The 26,023-nt window shown below is 39.9% G+C and overlaps 2 protein-coding genes across 7 annotated transcripts in view; one reads left to right on the plus strand and one right to left on the minus strand.

Moving 5' to 3' along the window:
* The window catches only part of tk2 (thymidine kinase 2), a 47,723-nt gene extending 28,427 nt beyond the window's left edge, over positions 1–19,296 (minus strand). The window contains exons 1-7 of one of the 2 annotated variants that reach the window (XM_031321589.1): positions 18,995–19,296; positions 8,690–8,730; positions 7,480–7,554; positions 5,905–5,958; positions 4,506–4,595; positions 3,413–3,486; positions 1,253–1,341 (exon numbers count right to left, since the gene is read on the minus strand). In XM_031321589.1, the coding sequence (XP_031177449.1) occupies positions 1,253–1,341; positions 3,413–3,486; positions 4,506–4,595; positions 5,905–5,958; positions 7,480–7,554; positions 8,690–8,730; positions 18,995–19,190 (619 nt within the window). In that variant the 5' untranslated portion in view covers positions 19,191–19,296. Of the gene's footprint in view, positions 1–1,252; positions 1,342–3,412; positions 3,487–4,505; positions 4,596–5,904; positions 5,959–7,479; positions 7,555–8,689; positions 8,809–18,994 lie in introns of both variants that reach the window. The other variant, XM_031321590.2, reaches the window with a different exon arrangement.
* A 2,082-nt stretch (positions 19,297–21,378) lies between these two features.
* nvl (nuclear VCP like) overlaps positions 21,379–26,023 on the plus strand; it is a 50,198-nt gene continuing 45,553 nt past the window's right edge. For 3 of the 5 annotated variants that reach the window (XM_031321585.2, XM_031321583.2, XM_031321582.2), the window contains exons 1-7: positions 21,379–21,468; positions 22,181–22,255; positions 24,006–24,076; positions 24,494–24,546; positions 24,910–25,000; positions 25,140–25,212; positions 25,690–25,935. In XM_031321585.2, the coding sequence (XP_031177445.1) occupies positions 22,199–22,255; positions 24,006–24,076; positions 24,494–24,546; positions 24,910–25,000; positions 25,140–25,212; positions 25,690–25,935 (591 nt within the window). In that variant the 5' untranslated portion in view covers positions 21,379–21,468; positions 22,181–22,198. The remainder of the gene's footprint in view (positions 21,469–22,180; positions 22,256–24,005; positions 24,077–24,493; positions 24,547–24,909; positions 25,001–25,139; positions 25,213–25,689; positions 25,936–26,023) is intronic. The other 2 variants (XM_031321584.2, XM_031321586.2) reach the window with 2 other exon arrangements.

Raw genomic sequence — 26,023 nt, forward strand, 5'->3', positions numbered from 1 at the left:
CTGCGGAGCTCTCTGGCATCCGGCAAAAATAGAAGGTCTGCGTATCTGCTCCGGAGGGCTGCGGGTCGCCGGAGCTGTGCTGGAGTCGGACCGCAGCCGTTCTGCAGTCAGTGGAAATACACACATTGACTTTAATGGAAACCTAATGACTCCGCCACCGTTCTGGAGCGGATACGCAGCTGTTACGCAGCTGGTGGAAATTGGGGGTGATTTTCAGCAGCCAGCCTCCCTCTTATCCACAGCTGCTATATTTTACATATGCTGCTGGCGCTGATAAGACAGCTAAGCTGCATTGTTTTGACTGGAACTGAACGCTCCGCTGTGAAGCTAGTGCGTACAGGATCTTGGTTTGCAGAGTTCAGGCTGTACCGGACTCTCCAGGTGATCATGCTGCTCTGCGGACCGCTGCTGATGGGCGCAGAGCTTCGCCGGAGCTCCGACTGCTGTCTTATCTGCCCATTATATTTTATATTTTGAATTGTTACCTGCCACTAGAATTGTTTGTTTTGTGTTCCTTGACATAAATACAGAAATGTATCAGAATGCAGGAAATTAAGTCTTTGACTAGCATACAGACAGCAGTTAACTAAAATAAGTTTTTTTGTTTTGTTTTCAAGAGCTCCATGGGAAGAAATCAACAACAGAAATCATCGCTCGTGTGGCCGGGTTAGCTCAGTTCGTAGAGCAGGCGCACATATAGAGGTTTACTCCTCGACGCAGTGGCCGCGGGTTTGACTCCGACCTGCGGCCCTTTGCTGCATGTCATTCCCCCTCTCTCTACCCTTTCATGGCTTCATCTGTCCTATGGAAATAAAGGCCTAAAATGCCCGAAAAAATTATCTTAAAAAAAAAAAGAAATCCTTGCTCACCCATCAGAAAATGTCCGTAAAGATGTGATGTTTGCCCAGTATCGTATTACAATTGAATATGTGAGTAGCAGCTATACGTTCAGTAATACTTGCCCTGGTTGTTGCTATCATTTTGATACATAAAAAATTTAAGTTGAGTGAAATTCAATCTCTGCCTTTAACCAGTCCTAAATATTAGGAGCAATGGACAGCTACATACAGCGTCCGGGGAGCAACTTGGGGTTCAGTGTCTTGCTCAAGGACACTTTGACATGTGGCCGGAAGAGCCTGGGATCGAACCACCAATCTTGTTGTTGAGGGCCGACCCACTCTACCTCTGAGACAGATCCACCCCCAATAAAATACATTAAATATGTTTGTGTCTCTGCTTTGTGTATTCTCACCAATCAGATCAACAGGAATGGAAATGTTAGTTGTGAGCCAATCGAACCACTCACTGAGAACGGCATAGTCCACTTCTGGCATTTTCCCACTAAAAAAAAACCAAACAGAAACAAAATTGTAGGCAATATGACAACATAAACCATCAAAGTTTGCCAACCATTACATATTTTTTACATATGTTTATGATTCCTTTAATATTTCTGTCTGTATTAGGTAATTTTGGGCATTGCTAGTACCTTAATTTTACAGGTATTACAGTATATTCACTGTATAAGCCACGAAAACAGATATTCAGCCTATTTTATAAACAGTGTCTCTACTAAGGTACGAGACCATTTTATATATTGTGATATAAAATTAGTAAAACATGATAAAAGGGTTAATACACATTGCCCACCTCCACTGTGTTGTTTTCTAGCATAAATGGTCTCATCCTGACAGAAAGCAGCTCAGCTCCAAGAGGTATTAAATGTAGACTAAAACCTTCTGTTCTGTTCTGTAACAGAATCCATCAAACCAGCATGAGAGTTTAGCTGAAATTGTACGCTGTATACAGTAGATCTATTCATCTACTCTCCTGGGGTCTCATTTTTAAAACATAGGATCCTTACTAAAAGTGTAGGTACCCCCAAAAGACAAAATTGCCTACGGCTAAAAAAAAATCAGATTTATAAAACCGTGCATACGCACATCTGTAAGCAATGTTCCCTTTATAAATGACAGATTACCCACAAGTGTGCGCACGTGAATCAGCCTCTTATCCCGCCCTGTACACGCCCATTTTTAACCATAAACAGCAGAGCAAAGCATTAATGCTGATCAGTATGTTAATGACCCTGGCAGTTGTTCTCTCGTTACGCCGATTCATGACAACTGGCGGGGAAAAAGCAAAAAACTTCTCAGACACTGGTGAATTGCTGCAAATTGAATCATAATTTTCGGCCTGTTCTCGCATAGTATAGGGAAACCTGATCTATAGACTACCTATATTAATAATACTGTCCAAAACGGCAAGCATTCCGGCACTCTGGGACAGCTTCGATATACCAGACCTATATGATAAGATTTAACAGAACTATATATTATATCCAAAAAAGCCTTAGTGATAAAGTTGAAGATTATAATATTTATATAAAACACTTCGCTGTCTGCCATTTCCCTCAGGCCAGTTGCACCCAGAGTGGCAAGGACCTGTATTTGGACAGGGATGGCACGGTTCCGGCACGTTGCCCTCTCTACTTGGAACTGAAATCGGCATATTAGCCAGTCATTGTTGTGGTCCATGAAGTCTCTTTCTCTCCTGATTCTTCCATTGGCATAGCCAGCGCATGTAGCATTTCACACGGGGGTCACCGCAGTATGTATATGTTTACAACAATTTGTGATCAACTGGTGGTATCCCTCACCCCAAGATACAATTTGAAGACGAAAGTCTAATAGGCAAACACACTTTTCTTCATGCAGGTTTGGTCACGAACAGTATTAAAGTTCGGACCGATAATGAGGACATTAAGTATAACAATTACGCTTAACGTCTGTTTTTCAGACTTTGACATTTGATGATATATGCACAGTTTTAAAAACAGATATTTAGTTATTTACACTGTGTTCTGCAGTTATCTAATGCTAGGGTATTTGATGCTATCCTGTATTCCATGCAGTCGGGCCATCTCATCCTCCTGCGCTCCGTAGCGGACTCTGTGACGGTGAGACAGCGTCGATTAAATATTAAGAAGAAATTTTTATTTAAGATTTGAGTTGGATTTTACAAGGTGTTTATGGAACAATTATCACTCAGTACAAGCGCAAATAACACTGCTGGATTTACTCTTCATGATAACGTGGATGATATGGAGTGAAAAAATGTGCGTGAGGCATCAATACTTGAAAATATTACAAGTATACGTTTTTCCCACATTTACTTTCTGCAGTCTGACTTCAGTTCACCACTTCATCATCTGCGTCGTCAATTCCCATTGTCTCCAAAATGTACATACGCAGGGGTCAGAGTTTGCGTGGAGGACCGCACATTCTCCGGTCAAGTTTTTTTATAAATAACAACCTTTGCGTGGGAAGTGGCATGCGCACATTTTCAGCCATCTTTATAAATGAGACACCAGGTCTGATCCAGACGTGGACGTTTGTCAAACCACAGATACCTTTTGAAGAGATTCTCCACAAAGATGTACTTGGCACTGAAGATGGACCTCTCCATCATCCTGACAGGGGATGACTGGAAACAAAAAGAAACATTAAGTACATACAGCTGATTGCCTGATGAGGTCATATGTTTGCATCCCCAGTCCATGGCTACCAATGTGTTTGTCAGCGTTGCAGGTTGACATAGTGTATTTGAAAGGGTAATTTAGTTTTTTCTTTTTCAACGTGGACCCTATTTACCCATGCATTGGTGTCTAAGTGACTAATGTGAAAAAAAATCTTTGAAATTGGTCCAGTATTGACCGAGATTGCTGTAACTGGCAGGTGCGAACCTGCAATGTAATCCAAAAGGGCAAATGTGCCTCGTTTATTTCGTCCACTAAAAGTGCTGTTTCTGCGACTGACAGGCTCAGGTTGTTATTAGTGTCTGACAACATTATGGAAAGGATCCTTACAGAGTAAGATCCTATTTGTTTAACCAGAAACAGCTCAGAAAACCCTGCCGCTCAACCCACCAGACTATTTAAATAAACAGTAATTTTAGCCTGTATAGAGCCAGCATATTTTCACATGTAAATGTGAAAATTAAGGGTTTATTTCAACCAAACCAGAGTGATGATTGTTGATACAGCGGAAAGACAAACTAAAACAGCTTTGGATAGTTTTGTTTCTGTCGACTTTGAATGAAGTGTATTTTACGATGATAAAATTACTATTTGTTTAAATGGAATCTGGTGGGTTTGGCAATAGCGATTTAGGGGAAGTTTCATGTTAAACAAAAGGGATCTTACTATTTAACAAAAAGGTCTCTCAGTAGGAATCCTTTCCATGATGTTGTCAGACACTAATAATGTGAGCATGTCAGTGGCAAAAACAGCACTTTTAGTGGAAGTAAATAGAAGGTTCAATTGCCCAATAACTTTGTATAACTATGTAATTACAGTGATTTTGCTTAATACTGGACCAATTTTAAAGATTGTTGTTCCCATCAGTCGCTTAGACACAAAATCATAGGAAAATAGAAAAAAACAAAGTTACTCTTTAACTAGTATACGATAAGATGGCTGCATTTCTAGCGAACAGTACACTTACTATGGCTAGCATGTGCCTGTCCAGCATGGTGAGTTGAACATATGTCTGCAGAGTGATGCCCCAGCGCTCAGGATCCTGGTACATCAGAGCCTGCGGGGACAGAAACAAACAGCTGACACAACTGGAAGCATTTCCACAAGGTTTAAGCTGGATAATCATGGTGTCCAGAGAACGGATTCTAATAGTTTTTTGTGGCTTTTGTGAACATAGTGCCACCATTAGGCTAAAATTCACATGCACATACAGTACACAGGATATATCCAAATCAACTAAGTAGGTCAACTAAGGGTCAGTTCACAAAAGGGTCAGAAAACAAATGTTCTCTCTTCCCTCTACTGATATCTAACCATTTAGGTAGTTTGTCTGTCTCTGAGTCTTGCAACAAACAATGTAGCCCCTCCAGTAGGTCTGCACATCTTTAGTTTGTTCATTAAAACCTATTCTCAATAATTTTATGTCCGACCCGATTTTAAAAGTCGGATGTCAGGTCAACACGATGACAAAATGATAATATGTACTAGGGGTGCAACGGATCACAAAACGTACGGTTCGGATCACGGATCGTATTAATTTTTGGATTACCACAAAAAAGGAGGGAATTCAAATAAGTTATTAAAAATGTAATAACAATAACTTAACAATAATAACTTCTTTCACCAGTAAATTGCTGTTAAAAGACAAAAACAGATGAGAAAAGGGTATTTTACAATAACTTTGAGTACAACATCAAAGCACAAGATGGGGGAGGAGCAGCAAAGTGTGCCTGCTCCGCACTGTGGCAGGAGCGGCATTTGAAAGCAGCGGCACTTACACCGCCAGCCAGGTCGCCTTTTTGATGAAACTGCAGCAGCGCATACTCGAGAGAAACTGAAACTGAAGTATCAATTTCATTACACTGGTATTGATCAATATCAATACCAACGTTGGTATCAATATTTGGATCGATCTGCCCACCACTACTTTTAGCTCATAGCTTTAGCGGCAGACTGTTGTACGTCCCGGTGTTGGAATCCTCTACAGTAAAATACAGTCACACTACACCATTAAACTGTCAGCATTTTAACCGTGTTTAATCCAGCTACTAGCTAACAGTAGGCTAACATCAACGGCTGCTGCCAAGTGTAACTTTAGTGTTAAGTAGCGTGATATGCGGCGATGCTTCTGTTGCTACGAACGTCTGTTTCGGAGCATCAGAGAGCAACGCAGACATTTAAGTGGCACCGAAATCCGTGTTGCTATTCCGTCCGGTAGGCAGCAACAGTAAAAATGTATTTCACACCATTATTATGGTTAAACTTTGCAATTGATCCGCGGTTCACATGCATTCTGAACCATGAGTGTTGATCTGTACGGACCACGGACCAACTATGGTCCGTTACACCACTAATATGTATTATACCAGAGGGTTGTGTCCACGGACATTCCTCCATTTAGAGACTGGTTCTGTAAGGACCTGGAACAAAAAAAAAAAAAGGAGAATCGTTAATGAACATTTCCAATGTCCAGGATTGTGCTTTCATGACTCAACAGTAGGGGTGTAACGGTACGCAAAAATCACAGTTTTGGTACGTAGCTCGGTTTTAAAGTCACGGTTCGGTTCATTTTCGGTACAGTAAGGGAAAGAAATGCAAACATTAAACTGCAGGTTGTTTATTACTATAAACTTTTTTTTAACAATTTGTTTACACTTTTTTAAACACTTTTTAATGAAATATAATAAAAATATATATAAAATAAAAAAGAATAAGAAATAAAATACTGCTGCAAAGTTCTCCATTAAATAAAATACTCTCAGTCTCAAACCACTATCACGTAATAAAATATAATGAAAAATAGAAATAAATAACTATGGATTACAGTGTAGCATTACCAATCCCAGCTTGTAGGCCTGCTCATATTAAAAAAATATATATAACTTTTCCAAAGTGTAAAGTGCACAATCAACAGTTTCAGTTCACACTCACGTGATGCCTTTTCAAGTGCGTTAACAAGTTTGAAGTGTTGCCAGAAACATACCCGATCATTCCTGAGCAATGTCGGCACACTGCTTTCATCTTATCGACTAGTCTTTGTCCGTTGACGTATTTCACTGGGAAACCGAAGTGTTCCCGGGAGACCTTAATGATATGGGTGGCTCTTCAAGCGCCGGCTTGTCCATACTGTCTATGGGCTTGTCTGCATTGGCAATGACGCTAGCTAGCGAGAGGCTGGGCTAAAGCGTGCCGTGTATGTTGTTGTACAGCACGCGGTGTGTGATTTTTATTTTTTTCCCCAAACCACTTCAGCGGAAATCCCACCCTGCAGTCGATTTCATTGGTTTAGGTTACAGTGACGGCGGGTAGGTTTAGAGATCAGTGTTTGGTGTAGGCAATCTGTACAGTGATTGACATATTGACATGACCAATGAAAACTTTAGAATTAGCTGCAGGGCGGGATTTGCGCTGAACGCGGAGACTTCCGCCACTTAATATGTTCGTGTGGAAATACGAAAATTGACCTATGTTCCGCACACAAAAGATTGCATTCGGTGCACGTGTACACCGTACCGAAAGCCCTGTACCGAAACGGTCCGGTACGTACCGTTACACCCCTACTCAACAGTAACATTGCTAACAACTTGCTGCGCTGAAACAATGGATTTTAGAATTTAATGTTCATCTGAATGTGAAACTGAGACCACACTTGGTCTTTTCATTTTGACTTTCAATTCTTATTTTTTCCCACATTTTTTGACTGCCCTAATTACAAAAGGAGGGAATGGAAGTCAAAGGATTGAGGCAAAGGAGGGACGTATACAAGGTGTAAAAAGCTAAAATAGTATTTTATTATAAAGCTTGTAACCCAAAGTCCGACCATGCCCCTCGTGTCAAACAGCAGCCATGTTACAACTCGAATTTGGGTAACAACTAGAGTGATACTTTCTGTTGGGAGCACATGCACAGCTTTGCTGTATAAGGACTTTGATTTGTTGTACCTCTATATTGCTAGTTTTGCCGAAATACTCCAGACATGTCGTCTTCCCACTGGCAATGTTCCCCTCAATGCAGATCTGAAAACAGTGACAGAGAGACAGATATTAAAGGGGAACTATGCAGTTTTTTAGCTTAATTTACCTTAACTGAACAGCTTCAGAGTCACTGGATGGTTATATGACTTTTTTTGGGTTGAATGGTGGTCGTCTCGTTTCCCCCTAGCGCCTGTGGGAGGAAAAACTACCCTTGCAACTCAGTGTCAGGAAGTATCGCGTGATATTAGGTCTTGCGATGTAACAAATTGCTTCACGGCACTGCACACATACGCCCATTCAGGAACCGGCTAACAAGGTAGCGATGGAGTTTTTCACACTATCGTCATGGCTGAGCCGGCAAAAAAAGAAGCAGAAAGCTAGGAAAGCATTGTCGGAGGAACAGAGAAAGAGGAAACAGCAGACCGAGGAGTCAGACACAAGTAAACATAGGAGCTGCCAAATATCTATTCCGAAGCTGTAGGGGGAGCTCTATAGAGAGACGTGCGAGCAAAAAGCGTAGAAATGGCCAAAACTGCATAGCGCCCCTTTAACAGGCAAGTCCACAGAAATGATGTAGAAAAAAGACATTACTATGATATGAGGTATGAGCTTGTATTTTAGCATGTGAAGCATGAGGATTAGGGCTGTGCAATTAATCAAATTTAATTGCGATTGCGATTTCGGCTCCTAACGATTTCTGGTCCTAGCGATCACAAAAACAGAGAAATCGAGAAAAACAATTATTTTGCACATTAGGTTTTGCAAGTAAACTCTTATTTTGTCTTGTGTTCTGAAGGGGAATTTAAAAAGTTCAAACATGAAAAGTATTAAAGGAAATTTCACAGTTCAAGGTTTTTTCACTGTTGATTTGTTTAAACTGTTTCACTGTTTTTTAAAGTTCAATAAATGCAACTTCTTTCCAAAAGTCACTGAGTAATCGTGTTAAATTATCATGATTTCAATATTGACAAAAATAATCATGATTATGATTTTTTTCCACAATCAAAAACAGCCCTAATGAGGATTAGTATTTTAATAACTGTAAAATAGTAAATAATTGAAAACCACACTAGAAACTGCAGTCAGCATTATGAGATCATCTTCAGTATGTACCGTACTGTGAGCAATGTATGGGGAAAAGAAAGCTTCGATTACAGATCATATGGCGGAGACTTACCACCGCTGCTTTATTATCCACTCCATTCCGCACCAGCTTCCCTTGGAAGGAAGACAACATAGTGAGACAAGACTTCACTTCCCACAACTCCCAGTGCTGCCCTCTCTCAGGTCAGTAGGCTAGAGCGAGGTCAGAGGGACAGAAATATGTTAAAATACACAACAGATACAGTACAATGCAAGTATCAGAAAGAAACCTTATGGTGATAGGTTTGATCTGGCTCTGTGTTCCAGGGCATCGGATTGGAAATCAGTCCCTCCAGGATTTCGCGGCCTTTTTTTGAGATTGTTGCAGCCCAAAATGCCTGATTTCGCGGGAGCTTTTGTAAAGAAATTGTATATAAAAGTTGTGATGTCTTTGTCTGTTTGTTGCAATGAAGTTGCGGGAGACAGTGAAAGTTGCGATTTTTTTTTTTGTATAGTTCTTTAAAAATAAAAAGGAAACATGTTTTGGGGAGAATAAAACTATCCTGGGCTGAGTTTTCCTAGTAACCTTACCAAAAAGACTCAGATATCTGTAAATGTTGGTATAATATGAAAATGGCTGGTGGATTTAAGACAAAAAAATAATAATTTATTGAATGAATCAAATTTGAACATGTCTGTCAGTAGCTTGTTGATCTTTACATTGTTAGTTAATTTCCTATCCTGGCCTGGGACACACATTCATACGGTTTGATAAAGTACTGACTTTAACTTATCATTGCACTTACAATAACGAGCGCAGCTGTCCTCAATTTAGGTCATTGTGTCGTCTCATCTCCTTTTTCTCCTGCATCCACCGTGTGTGTTGTTTGTGTGTGTGTCTGTGTGTGTGCAAGCGTCAGTCGCGGGGGGTATGGAGCAGTAGCCCCACCCGCTGCAGCTGACAGCCAGGATGGAAACGGCAGCAACTTCAGCAACTTTTAAATCGTTACAGTCTACATTGATGTTAAAATGTATACAGGTTGGCAGGACGGTCTGAAATGTTTTGCACGGTCTTTCGCTGTACGTTTTGTTGGTAAATGAGTCACACACACACGTCTCGTCTCGTCTTCATATCAAAAACAAGGAAATTATCAATCCCGTTCTCACTCCCGCTTGGTCATTGGCTCTCAGAGTGCACGTGGGACTGCTGTGATTGGTTGAAGTCGCGGAAACTTCAGGTTATTGGTCAAATGTGCGGAAAAGTTGCGGTGATTGGTCAAAATTGCGAGTCGCACCAAATTCGCGGTGATTGGTTGAATTTGCGTGAATTGGCGCGATCGCGACATCGCAAAATCCTGGAGGGACTGGGAAATGAAACAATGACTGAGTTTTACATCTTACAATATGATGAACCGTGTACAAGTTGTTTCCCTTTTTCTTCACCCAATATGGATGTAAAGAACCCCAAAACACAAGTATGCACTTTACTGTCGATTAATCTGTCTATTATTTTCTCGATTAATCATTCTAATCATTAGCTGTTTGGTCCATAACATGTCAGAAAATTAGGGGTGTGAATCTTCACTGGTCTCACGATTCAATTTGATTACAATTATCATGTCAACGATTTGAATCCATATCACAATGCATCACGATGCGTCACCTCCTCAATATTATTATATATAACTACTAGGGGTGTAACGGTACGCAAAAATCACGGTTCGGTACGTACCTCGGTTTTAAAGCCAGGTTCGGTTCATTTTCAGTACAGTAAGGGAAAGAAATGCAAACATTAAACTGCAGGTTGTTTATTACTATAAACTTTTTTTTAACAATTTGTTTGCACTTTTTTAAACACTTTTTAATGAAATATAATAAAATATATATAAAATAAAAAAGAATAAGAAATAAAATACTGCTGCAAAGTTCTCCACTAAATAAAATACTCTGTCTCAAACCACTATCACGTAATAAAATATAATGAAAAATATAAATAAATAACTATGGATTACAGTGTAGCATTACCAATCCCAGCTTGTAGGCCTGCTCATATTAAAAAAATATATATAACTTTTCCAAAGTGTAAAGTGCAGAATCAACAGTTTCAGTTCACACTCGCATGATGCCTTTTCAAGTGCGTTAACAAGTTTGAAGTGTTGCCAGAAACATACCCGATCATTCCTGAGCAACGTCGGCACACTGCTTTCGTCTTATCGACTAGTCTTTGTCCGTTGACGTATTTCACTGGGAAACCGAAGTGTTCCCGGGAGACCTTAATGATATGGGTGGCTCTTCAAGCTCCGGTTTGTCCATACTGTCTATGGGCTTGTCTGCATTGGCCATGACGCTAGCTAGCGAGAGGTTTCCCCAAACCACTTCAGCGGAAATCCCGCCCTGCAGTCGATTTCATTGGTTTAGGTTACAGTGACGGCGGGTAGGTTTAGAGATCAGTGTTTGGTGTAGGCCAGGGGTTCTCAACCTTTTGCAAGCTGGGCCCCCCCAAAGCTGGTTCATTGCAGTTGGGCTCCCCTTTCCCGGCGCCACCCCCACTACACCACCTTCCATTGATAGATAGATAGCCCTAGGCTAGGCTATTATTTTTAGGCCCACACTATTATTATTATTATTATTATTATTATTATTATTATTATTGTCATCAGTAGCGGTAGGTATTGTTATAATTGGCAGTAGCACCAGACTTCTAATGTGAGCTTGCAGGCATTATTATTATTATTATTATTATTATTATGAGTAGTAGTAGGCCTATTATCATTACTAGGCTATTGCTATAATTGGGATTTGGCACCAGACCTCTGATATGAATTCATGCTTTATTACTGTTATTACTAGGCCTAACAGTAGGCATATCATCTGCATTTTTGACAGAAGCTTGCAGGTAGGTGATGTTAATGTGAGACCTGAGCCAGGTATGCTTCAGTGTACCTTCAAAGCTTTTTTGCAGCTGGTGGTGCGTCGGTTGCCTTGTTGGTCCTCACTAGAAATCTCTCCATTTTGTTTGGTTTTGAAATAATTTGGATGTGGATTAGTTGTGTTTTCAATAAGTTGAGGCTATGATGTAACGATGTGTGCGTGTGTGCAGCCTGGACGCGGAGTGGTGTGTGTCTCCTCTCTGCTCTGACTGCAGGCTGGGACTGCTGCGCGAGGCTACTGAGAGACTGACCGCCTGAGAGCTTTTGGACAGGGGAGGGGCTCACGGCAGCACCCGCTGCTCGTTGAGCACATAACTGCAGAGTGATACGTGTTTTCGAGTCTCCAAACACCACAAAAGTCTCCAATAACACCAGTAAAAGTCGCTAGATTTGTCGCTAGTCGCTTTTAACAAAAAAAGTCGCCAGGAGGATGACTTGTTTTACAGTTGTGCGGAGGCTCCACACAGAGCTTTCTCCGTAGCCTACGTAAGTGGCCTGATGTTTATACTTGTGCACTGGTGTGTGCGTGAGCCGGCATGTGTGTGTGTGGGGAATGTGTGGTAGAGGGAGAAGTGAGAGAGTGACGGCGTTTAGCTTTAGAGCGAGTACCGACTCTAGAGTTATAGTGAGAGAAACAAAGTGTCTCCTCTGTTCTTTCTGACCACGGTGGGAAATCTGGAGCAGGAAAAGTTAATTATCTCCTTGAGTTCATGTTGTTTATGGAGAAGGAGAACCAGGAAATGAGTCGGGGAGGAAATGCAACGCTACCCAACCACGACCAAGCGACGTGTAGTTACATTACATTACGTGATTTTTATTTATTTTTTTTCTCCCATCCTGTAGCCTACTTGCGCCCCCCCAGGAGAGTGTCCGCGCCCCCCCAGGGGGGCGGGCCCCACCGGTTGAGAACCACTGGTGTAGGCAATCTGTACAGTGATTGACATATTGACATGACCAATGAAAACTTTAGAATCAGCTGCAGGGCGGGATTTGCGCTGAACGCGGAGACTTCCGCCACTTAATATGTTCGTGTGGAAACACGAAAATTGACCTATTGACCTAAATTGGCACACAAAAGATTGCATTCGGTGCACATGTACACCGTACCGAAAGCCCTGTACCGAAACGGTCCAGTGCGAATACACGTACCGTTACACCCCTAATAACTACACATGGTTTTCAATGACAAATTCAAGCAGTCAGGCATATGAAATCCCATTTTTATTGTATCTGCTCTTGAAAAAGACACTTCTGATTGTAGTGGCGTCTGAACACAACAGACAAAAGGCAGAAACAAAAAAAGCAGCAAGCGGAAAATCAACAAGGCAGTAGGCAATAATCGATTATGGTCTGTATGCAATGATTCATTTCAACGCCCCTACAGAAAATGGTGAAAAATGTCCGAATGCCCAAAGCCCTAGAGGACGTCTTCAAATGTTTTGTTTTGTCCACAACTCAAAGATATTCAGTTTACTGTCACAGAGGAGAGAAGAAACTACAAAATATTCACATTTAACAAGCTGGAATCAGAGTTTTTACTTTTTTTTCACAAAAAATTACTCAAACCGATTATCAAAAACTTTTGTGATTAATTTGATAGTTGACAACTAATCGATTAATTGATTAATCTTTGGAGCTCTACACTTTAACGCCATAGTCACTGTCATTTCATGCCCAATTTGCTGATGTATAAAACAAAACAATAACAAGAATAATACTTACAGACTGCACTGTAACCGGATATATCGCCAAAGAAAAGACGCTCAGAGGAATATATGGCGAGAAGAAGAGAGATTGAGAAGGAGCGAACGAAGACCCAGATTTACATTGGGGAATCGATCCAAAGGTGGCAAGAACTCCGCCGGCAGAAGGGCTTCCAGTCCGATGCAGAGGTGGCTAAGTTCTTACTGGGGCCCGTTTCAGAAAGCAGGTTTAGTGAAAACTCTTGAGTTTGTTAACCCTGAGATGAGGGAAACTCTGGGTTTTCTGTTTCATAAAGAGAGGTAACTTAACCTCAGAGGTACCTGAGCCTGTGAACCTAACCTGGTCGGGAGCAGGTTTTCTTCAATAAACCTCAAGTTTCTCTCAGTCTCCTCCCTCTGACACAGCGCTCTTTCGTTTCCTCATTCATTCATTCAGTATGTATCAGGCGCATTTTAGTGCAGTTTATCTGCATGAATAAAATAAACAGGGTTGGTTTATTAACCACGTTAGGCAGACTATAAAACTTTTTTTTCTCAAAACATGGCATTTCCTTTTTTGACGATCCCGCTGATGAAGAAGCTGTATTCTTTGCAGGGAGTTAAACATACGTCGGGAGATGATGTTGAGGCCCCGACTATAGATACTAGCCTACCTATTTGAGCGGTATCGTTTTTCTTCCCAGTCTATCAGTTATGTAGCCTACATAACCTTATCCGTCCTCATATCACTAACGTCACCCATCGTTGACATGCTCTACATCCCAGCACATTCTTTGTGTCGCACTACGTTTTTTTGCAAACGGCAGTTTTCTTTACAACATTGGTGATGCGGAGTGTATTAGTAAAGCCACTGTAGCAAAGCGCCGTCAGAAGAATGTGACTTGCTCTGAAACGTTTTTTTAAACGTTTTTGAAGTGTTCCCTGGACACAAACCATTAAGAGCCATTAAAAAGGAGTTCCACAGTATTGCAGGTGAATGATGTAAACCCTTTAAAATAAAAGATTATGAATTATAATTCTGTTAATGATGGTGCTGCAGCCTCAGAATGGGATTAGTAGGCCTAGTACTTTTATAGATTATAGGTTCAATACCATTTCACCAGTAATACTATATACTATATACTTATCTATATTGGAACTTACGCATTTACTCTTGCAGCAATTTTCTCCCACGCAAATTCTCTCTCTTTTGCAGCAGCCGCTGTTTTGCTTTTTTAATGAAATACATTCACTGTATGTGCGCATGAGTATTTCCACCGACCAGTTTGTTTGTGGTTGTTACCATGGTGAATCGTAGTATCATGGTTCCATTCATGCTGCCTGAGTGAACCTACTCTGAGTTGATTGAACCAACTCAATCAACTCTGAGTAGGTTGACTCAGAGCTAAGCGCGTGCACCACCACCATAAAAAGGCAGCATGAATAGAGCCATGATACTACGATTCACTATGGTAACAACCAAAAACAAACTGGTCGGCAGAAATACTCATGTGCACATACAGCGAGTTTGAACATGTATTTAGTTTTAAAAAAGCAACAAAGTGGCTGCTGCAAAAGAGAGAATTGGTGTGGGAGAACATTGCTGCTCGAGTCAATGCTTAAGTTATTAAGTGTGTATTAATTTCATATTTAATCACAAGGTAACCTATAATATTACAGGTGAAAACTGGAATGGTATTACACTTATAATTTCATTTAGGTGCAATCCTGCAGGTGAAAAAGTAAGCTAATCCCATTCTGAGCCTGCAGCACCATGATCATTAACAGAACTATAATTTCAAATTAATTTAATTCTTTTTAATGGCTCTCACTGGTTTGTGTCCAGGGAACACTACAAAAAAAGTTTAAAAAAACATTTCAGAGCGAGTCTCACTCTTCTGACGGCTCTGCATACAGTGGCTTTACTAATATGATCCGCATCACCAATGTTGTAAAGAAAACTACCGTTTGCAAAAAACGTAATGTGACACAAAGAATCTGCTGGGATGTAGCATGTCCACGATGGTGGATGTTAGTGATATGAGGACGGATAAGTTATATATCTGATCGACTGTGAGGAAAATACCTCTCAACTCAGTAATGTGGAAATGAAAATACATCTAGTCGGGACCAAGGTTATAATCGTTAACGAAAACGAACGAAATAACGAAAACTAGGTGGGAAAAAACATTGTCGTTAACTGAAATAAAAATAAAAACGAGGCATTACAAAAAAACGATAACTAAACTAAAAGTGTAATGTCTGTTTGCAACTAATTAAAATAAAATAATTGAGTAAATGTCCTTAGTTTTCGTCTTTGTCGATGTCTTTCATAGAGCAAATGACGTTATATCTTTCCGACCATGACATTTCCCGTAGACATGTATAGTTTCTGACTGGGAACCCAGAAATCCCAACATTCCACGTCAAATTGAACACAACATAGTCCATGCCCCTCGCCTGGCATCATAGCGGTACCGAAAGTCGGAAGAAAGCGGCACCTATTTGATTATAACTGTGTCAGATAAAAGCAGGTGCCTTGCAGTGGAAGGTGGTAAAATATGTGGACAATTTATTACGGGGAAAAATCCCAACGAATTTGAAAGTACATTTGAGAAGCGCACAAAAGCTAGGAGGCTAACCTAGCTTACCTTAACAAGGTAAAGGAGAAAACAAAGCACCCTTTCCCAGAAACAGAAGCTAATCCCGGTACAGGGCATGGATGTATGGATACAGGGCCAGGCAGCATGACAGAGACAACAGCAGGACAGAGAACACTACAGGAAGGCTTTCACCGGCGACCCGATAGCTGCTGGTTAGTACATATGCAGGAATACCAAAAGCGGGAGGAAGCGGGAGTTAAAATGTGTATTGATACAGTCTACACAACTGTGTGTGACTCAATTGACTTCAAAAAGTTCGCTACTTTACTTGAACCAAAGTTCAAAGCACCTATTCATGTATGTCTTCTTTAGTCTGTTGGCTATTTAGGTTTTTTTCCTGGAACACATCACTTACACATTTTGCACTTAATGCGGCGTCTTGTGTAGACTGTTTACATATTTATGACCATATGTAGACTACATTTTATGTACTGTGTTATTGTTGAATACATATTTCTAAAATTGTATGATGTTTTTGTTGAGTTATTATTACACAATACGTTTTGTGACCTGTTTGAATCCCCTGACAAATAACCCATATTACAAAAAAAGACTAAAACTAATAAAAACTAAACTAAAACTAAGCATTTTCAAAAAATAAAAAATAAACTAAACAAGCAAACCCGCTTTAAAAACTAATTAAAACTAAACTGAATTTAAAAATAAAAAGTCAAAACAAAATAACAATAAAAAATAATGAAAAATGCAAAACTATAATAACCTTGGTCGGGACTCAATATCATCTCCCGACGTAAACTCTCTGTCGGGATCGTCAACAAAAGGACATGCAATGTTTGAGAAAAAAACGTTTTATAATCTGCCATAAACCAATACGTTTTTTTATTCATGCAGATAACAGACTGCGCTAAAATGCGCCTGATACAGACTGAATGAATGAGGAAATGAAAGCACGCTGTGTCAGAGGGAGGAGACTGAGAGAAACTCAAGGTTTCTTGAAGAAAATCTGCTCCTGACCAGGTTAGGTTCACAGGCTCAGTTACCATAGTAACTGACTCTAAGGTTAAGTTACCTCTCTTTCTGAAACGGGCTGGAGCTACCCCTTTCTCTCAGGTTTGATTAACCTCCCTTTCTGAAACAGAAAACTCAGAGTTTCCCTCATCTCAGGGTTAACAAACTCTGAGTTTTCACTAAACCTGCTTTCTGAAACAGACCCCTGGACAGGTAGGTAAAGTCAAGATTGGTTGTTGTAAATGCATGCACACTTGAGCCCTCGTGCCAATAAAAAGTCATTCTTTTCCAAAGTTATCCCATGAGAGCGAACCTAACTACAACCCGTAACTATACGGGTTGTACTGGCTAAGGTAGTTATTATCGAGCTAGGTTACTAGCAGCTAACTTTGAAGTGCATCCAACGTTCATGACAGTTACGGAAACATGGGGGGGAGGGGCGAGCTTGCTCTGTTTTGTTTGGTATTTACTTGGTATTTACTTGGTTGGTCAACAGAAGTGACATCATGCAGGAACTCATAGTGCACCTTTAACTCTTATTTCATCTTTTGTTCTGAAGGGGAATTCAAAAAGTTCAACAGGTATTAAGGGAAATTTCACAGTTCAAGGTGTTTTCATTGTTGATTTGTTTAACTGTTTCACAGTTCAATAAATGCAACATCTTTCCGAAAGTCAATGAGTAATCATGTTTTGTCTAGGGCTGTCATTCGATTAAAAAATTGAATCTAATTAATTACATACTCTGTGATTAATTAATCGAAATGAATCTCATACATAATTAACGGTGCCTGAACCGATACTTTTTAAGAAAGTAAAAAAAGAAAAGAAAAAAAAAAGGGTACTAAACAACAGAATGGCTTGTTTATTGCTAAGGCCATATGGTCAAAATTAAATGATTTAATAATAATGTATAACAATAACTTATTTCACTAGTAAATTGCTGTTGAATGACAAAAACAACCTCCAGATGGGAAAAAGACATTTACAATAACTTTAAATGCACCACGAGGCTGTAGTTTACCAGTTTCACAGGCCTAAAGATTTTGAGGCATTCTATTATCAAGGATGGGCTGAGGCCAGAGTTTGGGCTGAGGCCTGAATGCTTGGTATGTATGGCTCCGCCCCTGATATTCACACTGTCAATAGTTTTTTTCCTTCTTTTTATTATTATTGTAAGTCAATAAGTCACAATCACAATGGGATTGTGCAATTGTTGAAAAGTGTTGCCAGCTCTGAGGTAGCGACACAATATATAACAAAACATAACAAATAAAAAAAAATAAAAGATACTGGGGGTCTTTTTAATCAAGTACGGAATGTAAGTCCAACAAAGAAAAGAGTCTCTTGGCGTTTTCCTTAGTCATACATTAAAAAGATGTAAGTTCATTTTTCCAACCGTTGATGTGGAGTTTGACCTTAAGTACTTACACCTATGAATAAAATGTTTACAATGTTCAATCAAGTTATTTATACAGAACTCTAAAAATAAAATTCCTTTAAAAGTGTTCCAGTTTTTAATTGACATTTCATTTAACGGGTGCAGCAGTATACCTTTACATTGAAGCCAGCTTTGAAAAGACAGCCAAACATTTTTAATCGGTTCACACTGAAAGAAAATCCGTCCTTCAACCGTCTGTATAATACACACGAGTTATTATCCCAATTGAATTTTACATGTTAGAAGTGATTATTTATCATTTTATATTTTAAATGTCACTTCTTTGGCTTTTGGTGGGATAGGATAGGATAAGTATCGTTTCCTAATCTTTCTTGCTTCTTCCTCACTAGTCTCGGGCACAAAGCCATATCTCGCTTTCGATTTGAGTTTGTTTGACAGATAGGCACCTTGCCAAAGCATCGGCGCAAAATAACGTTGGAGACATTACTTTTTTTTTTACTCAATAACGGATGAAATTTAAAATGTATCAAAGTACAATACTTCAAACAAAACATACTTGAGTAAAAGTAAAATGACAGATTTGAAAAAAACTACTTTAAAAAGTAAAAGAAACAAGAAACAATTCAGTTACAGTATCGCGAGTAATTGTAATTTGTTCATTTGCACGTCTGATAAAAAAAAGCTTCTAATAAACTTTGTCAATATGGGTACCCAAGCTTTTCACCAAACACAAATATAATCCTCTGCGCCACTGACCTGTAGTGTCGTGCTGCGTACCGCTGCGTGCTCCACTCTGGATCAGCCTGACGCTTCCAGCAGGTAGCTCTATCCCTCTATTATGTCTAACAGCACCGAATAATGACGGAGCCACCGCACATTTAGCGAATACGGGTCGAACACATCTGAACAATAACGTCACACGACCAGCAGCTACCAACATCTCGCAGCACATACACCTATAGGCAGACCTCTTGTAACCATGGATGTAGGGTTCATAGACAGTAAAAGAAAGGTAGGCAATCCATGACCGCTTGTATCAAACAGGAAGAACCGCGACTTCTTCTTCGAATTAAATTTAGTAACACAACAGGCGCACACCGCCATCTACTGTAGGCCTATATATTGCACTTTGATTCAATTCAAGTCAAAGGGGCTTTATTGGCATTGGAAATTACATTGCCAAAGCAAGCGTGAAATAAAAACAAAAATGTACATAGTACAGATCTAGACTAGCTCTCTAACATAGCAACACTGTGGTCAAATAGGCCTATACAAATGAAAATAGATAAAGTTGAACTAATACATACAAATAGGCCTATATACTGTAACTGATATACACACAGTAAAGTAAAGATAACTTAAGATAAAAATAGAAAAGTGTAGACATTTAAAAAATATGAATACAAATAGGTGAGAACTGTGTCAAGGTATTTCGAGGTGTTCTGTATGTATGTAGGCTATAAGGGGTGAAAAAAAATGTTGCTACAAATTTTAAAATTGATTCTTTTTCCTAGAATCAATATTTTTATTAATGTTTTTACCAGTGTTTCACTTAAATATTTTCTGTTTAAGCGGTACAGCTGATGGCAACTACATCATATCCATTTTCAGCAAAACAGTGCGAAAGCAGAAAATGCAGAAAATAAATGTTATGTAAATAAATAATGTCTGACTGACATGTGATGTACTTTCTTTTTAGAAAACAATTCGTTTTTAAAAATGTCTCATGATATATTGTCTCTAGAAGAGTATTATTCAACTTTGTTTTTGTTAAATAAAAAAAAGAAAATCGCAATACTCAATACTATCGAATCGCAATACTTCTAGAATCACAATAAATGAAAATTGCAATACAAATTGAATCGGCACCCATGTATCGTGAAAGAATTGAATCGAAAGAAAAGCATATTGTCCTAGCCCTAGTATGTACAGTGTGTCTATTTACGGAGATCGGCACAGATGGTCAGTGCAGGAATACAGAGATGACTGACAGTCTTCATGGTGGTTTTTATTCCTTTGTTTTCCTTTATTCCAATGTTGCAGCTGTGTTTGCACATTGCTGTATTTAACTCAGCAGGTGTGGAGGTTTATTGGTATTAGTCATGTTTTCAAAACCTTTTTTATGTGTTTGTATTGTGTGGAAAATAAATATCTCTGATATCTTGGAACTGTTGGCAGGTAGTTTCCACCTCATGTTGTCTGTTCTCTTTAGGAAGCCAGGGGTGCCTGTGGCGACCTCTCTCGATGGCGAGGCTGTGCTCACTGAGCCTGTACAGAGTCAAGAATTTCCTTAGTTTTGGATTGGTCACAGTGCTCAGGTATTCTACCACTGTGTATTCTCTGTTTAGGACCAAATAACATTGCAATTATTGCAGACCTCACAACCATAAACAGAAAAAGGGTTCTATAACAGAGTCCAAAAAACAAAAGTAATCTTCACAGAAAAGAAGATTAGAGAAAATACTCAATTGAAACTGTATGTAAATAAGGGAAAGACAGTTGGGACATTTTGTTTTTTAGGAGTATATTTTGACTCCAGATTATCATGGAGAGATCCAATTAAAAATATTGTGCATAAGTGTAAAAAAGTTATAAATGTAATGAAATGCCTTGTAGGGTTGGACTGGGGAGCCGGTATTGCATCCTTGAAATATGTAGCTCCAATTAAATTAGCTCTAGAATAAGGTACGTTTATAAGAGTGTAGTTAATAGATTTGCATCAAAAACTGTATTTGGAGGATTAGATGTGTATAGGAGCAGTAAAAACGTCACCTGTGTGTGTGCCCTACAAGTTGAGAAAGCAGCTCCTATACTATTGGATGCATTTGAGAGGTCATGGAGATAGTCACCCAACCCAAAAAGTGTTACATGCCTTTTAATGGCTTTAACAAAACAAAACAAACCAAGTCTAGTCGGTAGTGATTCAGTCTCTGCTCTGTATAGTCGCTGTAGGAGTTAACTAACACCAGAAGATGGCGGCAATGCATCGCTAAGAATGCCAGCTGCCGGTAAACCTCAAAGAAAAAGAAGAAGAAGAAGAAGAAGACAGGATGCACACGTGTTCATTTCCCGGGGTCAGCAGTGTCTTCCGTCTTCACGCAGTACTACCTTACTTTTTATATACAGTCTATGGTACTTACACTTACCCATGCTTCACGCTGCCAGACCGTAAACACAGGTTACCATCAGTTTAACAGAAGAATTGGCGATGTGGTGGTGTTTTTGTTGAGGTAAGTAACCACATGTCACGTTAAAGCTGGCTGTTTTTGTTTGACTTAAACTACTGGGCGTGCGTGCGCGTGTGTGTGTGTGTGTGTGTGTGTGTGTGTGTGTGTGTGTGTGTGTGTGTGTGTGTGTGTGTGCGCGTGTGTGTGCGTGCGTGTGTGTGTGTGCGTGCGTGCGTGTGTGTGTGTGTGTGTGTGTGTGTGTGTGTGTGTGTTTATTCTTGTTATTTATATATGAAATATGTGTGTTTATTCCAATTGTTTAGACGTTAAGATGAGAAAATTAGCAGTTACGCATAATCAAATACAAAGGAAAGGAGAAATGGTAGAAGCAGTGCTTTTACTGTCCATATTATATTTCTTGATATCTCCCCATTAAGCTGTTGTGCAGTTATATTTGGTTGCATATCAGACTATCCTGTTGCTAAACCAAAATCGGTGTGCTGCTAACATCTGAATCCAGAGGATATTATGCGATATGCACTTGTGATGACTGTTTGATTTGTTCTTGTTTTGTGTTTTCTTTTGTACATATACATCTGTCTTTTGTGTAGCCTAACTGTTTTGTTCAACCTGTGTGTATATTCCTCAACAGATGGATGCAAAATGAATTTCAGTGTAAACTGACAGGAAAGTTATCATATTTAGGCAGGTTCATGCTGTGATTACATTCCTCATTTTAGTCTCTCTCTTGTTGTGAATGTCTGTCTCGCTGCAGGCTCACATAAGCACCGACATGAAGAACAGAAGTGGTGGCTGTCTGGACAGTCGTCTCAGACAGAGAGTGGAGCAGGTACAAATCCATGTCCTCATTCTCCCGGGGCTGTATGTTATGAGTTCAGTGGTATTAATGTAAGAAATAAGCCTAGAAGATTGTCTAATCTCACAATTCAGTAAAAACAGATAAGCAGTTTCTCCTTTACTGTACTGCATCATCTCTGTACACACACACACACACACACACACCTGAGTTTCCGTTGTCCGGTAATTACCGGTCTTTGACCGAAAGAAAATTCCTATTGTCTTCGGTCAGAATGACCAGTGGAAATAATTGCTTTTGCACTATTTTAATTGTGTTAAAATAGGCTACAGTGATTTTCATATTTTTCGTTCTATTAAAACAATGAAAAATCATGTTTAAAAAAATGACTGTACACTGCAGCATATGCGATAAAGGAAAACACCAGCTCTGATTAAATGCAGTAGAATACCGTATGTTTACAAACGGCGACAAGCAAGCGGGAAAGTCCCAAGCCGTGGCGAAACAGGGAAATATTGCGAATAGCCTACATAAAACACAGTTGTTTTGGCTGTAGCAAGTAGCCTACATTTCAATAAAAATAGTATAGGCCAAAATCCACATGCCTTGATGATATCATTCTTTATATAGCCTGCCTATCAATAGGTTTTAAAGCAGCCATATTATGCTCATTTTCAGGTTCATAATTGTATTTTAAGGTTGTTCCAGAATAGGTTTACATGGTTTAATTTTCAAAAAACACCATATTTTTGTTGTACTGCACCGCTCTCTCTCACTGCTGCAGATCCTCTTTTCAGCTGGTCTCTGTTTTAGCTACAGAGTGAGACCTCTTTTCTTCTTCTTCTTCTGTACTATCTTTGATTGCACTTGCACATGTGCAGTAGCTCAGATGTAGATCATGTCAGCTAGCTAGCTCCATAGACAGTAAAAGAAAGGCTGTTTCTACAACTTCGGTCAGTTACAAGGCAGGATTAGCTGGGAGACTTCTAAATGAGGGCGCACATGTAAGTAGTTCTTTTGTAGATTATAGTGAACTTGTGTGTGTTGAGCAGTGCTTTGCTATTGAGAACGAGGTAGCATGCTAGCGTTAGCATGCTAGCGTTAGCGTTAGCCTGCTAAGGCTAACGCTACGAGCTAATGGTTGCGGTTAGCCTGCTCGTTTCGGCTTGTGACGTCACAAGCCGTGCCGATTTTGAACAGCTCACCCAGAGACTGAAGACAGGACACATTCAGAAACTGTATCTCACTCTAAACAGCATGGATGGATTTTTTTCAAAGTTTGTATGTGTGTGGAAGCACCAGAGACACAACATAACACCCCAAATCCCAGAAAAAGTGATTTTTTTCATAATATGGGCACTTTAAGCGCAATAAACACAAAATATTTGACCGAACTTTTTCCCATTTTGACCGGTAAAATGAAACCTTACAGGTCACATGACCGGCACCAATTTTTTTCTAGTGGAAACAGTGACACACAAGCAAAGTTATAATAGCAATAATAAAATGAATGTATACAGCATTTATCTCAACCCCTAACTAAACAGGAGACAAGGATAAATGGTCTAAATCTTAAAGGATGGGACAGTATGGTAACCGTCGAGCCAACAGAGGACATCATGAGGGAGACAAAAGCAGTGATATCACATAAATGTAATGTCCTGGCCTGGGTCTGCTCTTGTTCTGGCATAAATTTCATGCGATGTGATTAGAGACTGGGTCTGAATTTCTTTTGTTGGTGTCCGTCATCCTCACCCTGTTTGATGTTGAATTTTGTCTTCAGTATTTGGCGACCTGCACCAGTGAATATGTGGACCTTTCAGCCATGGCCCTGGAACTTCAAAAACTGTACAGGCAAGTGCATCAGACTCAAACTCAGTCAAAGGTGGTGACTGTGCCTAATGTTGCTTCAATCTGTACTACACCAAGGACATTTCCTGTAGTCAGGAAATCATCCAATAAGTTGTATGTTTATCAAAATATATATTAAAATGTATAGTAGAAGTACTCTTTCTTTTACGATGTTCACTTACATTACCGTACCCTCATTGATATGCATGAGGTGAAACCCTACAAATGAGCATACAGTTGAACCAACATCTCTCAAAAAGAGCTAGGACAAAAACTGCATAAAAAGCAACTCCATAACGGTGTGAGTTATTGCAAGGCATGTGGACAAGACTGCATTTGTTTAAACTAACCTGGACACTGAGTGTACATTGATGTGCATGTCTGCAAATTAACAGTGTTTGGTTTATATTGTATCTTTAGAATGGAGTATGGCAGAAGAAACAGGACAGCCTTCAGGATTCAAGTAGAGAAAGGTAAGGCTGAGGCAAATGTAGATTGATGCCATTTTACGCTGCAATAGTAGTTTGGCTTCCATGTGTTTTCAGGGTGATTATTTTAAACTGTAAATTCACACTGGAGTCCATTCTAATGGACGTGGGGACAGGACAAGGGTGACGATGAGTTTTGATTTGGTTTAAGTCATGATAATGGAATTAATGTCATGTTTTCAGAGAAAACTCCTTATGTCAAGCTAAAATACATATTCTTTAATCTGATTACACACATGACCTCTGCAGCCCCTGTGTACCGTCCAATCCATTCCAGTGATCAAACTCTTCTTTTGGAATATGAACTGTATGGGGTTCTGATTTGTCTTTTCCATCTGCCTCTCCTAGTGTACGAAGCAATCATGAAGGAGTCTGGGCTGAATGATCTGGAGAGCAAACACTTGGCTAAGAGAGCCAAGCACAGCCACAATGACACCGGGTAAAGGACGCTCTCTGCTTACTGCCTGGTTTCGACCAGTAAGATTGTCTTACCCCTCAGGGCTCTAACCAGCCCTTCTCTCAAATGTACTCTCTTTTTAAATGTGCAACTAATGCCATATAAAACTGTGTGTTCACAGGGATGGCAGCAGCAGCTCAGAGGAGTCCTCTGACAGTGATGACCCCATTCTGGAGAACACTGTAAGAAATAATGTAAAGGTTAAATCTGAGGAATTATAGTTGAAGCATGTTGGTCATAGAGTTTTGACTGGGGGAAGCTTATATTTAGATCTGCAAAGATAAATTGATTAGTTGTTCTAATAAACTCAACTATTTAATTCATTGGCAATTATTTTTAAATCGGTTTAAGTAACTTAAAGTGGCTGTATGTAACTCCTGGACTGAACGCACAGAGATGAAATTGACATCATCCACTCATCTGACTCTGGGCTAGATGGCTACCAAGCACATTTCCCAAATGTTCGGCTACTCCATGAAATCAGAATCGGAAAAGGTTTTATTGCCACAATAAGTACACTATGTGGAATTTGCCTTGGTGAAAGGTGCATACATGAACAAACAAACAATCAAACATATTCAACATTAATATAAAATAATCAATAAATACAGACAGCACTTTTTGACAGTGAGATCTAACCATTCTTTGTTGCTGCTTTTTGCCTTCCACAGCCCACCAACCACATGAACAGCTCTCTTACATCCTTGTACCGGAAGGGCCACCCTGACTCTGGCACCTGCTCACCCAGGAGAGATCAGCCTGCTGCCAGCAGTCCTGCCAGCACAGCCAACCTCCCTCCCAGTGCAGGGACACTGGTCTCCACAGGAGGCTGGTTCATCGACCGAGGCAGAGGCCCCGAGAAGAGCAGCATCCTCATCGACCTGTGTGAAGAGGAGCCAACGAATACAATGTCCAGTGTATGTTCCACAGTGTTACAGTGGAACCCTTTCCCTGGACTGAGGGAGGATATTTATATTCAGTGTAGGGGTGTAAATCACTATACAA

The sequence above is a fragment of the Sander lucioperca genome, chromosome 15 (assembly GCF_008315115.2).
Source record: "Sander lucioperca isolate FBNREF2018 chromosome 15, SLUC_FBN_1.2, whole genome shotgun sequence".
In the NCBI taxonomy this organism is placed as follows: Eukaryota; Metazoa; Chordata; class Actinopteri; order Perciformes; family Percidae; genus Sander; species Sander lucioperca.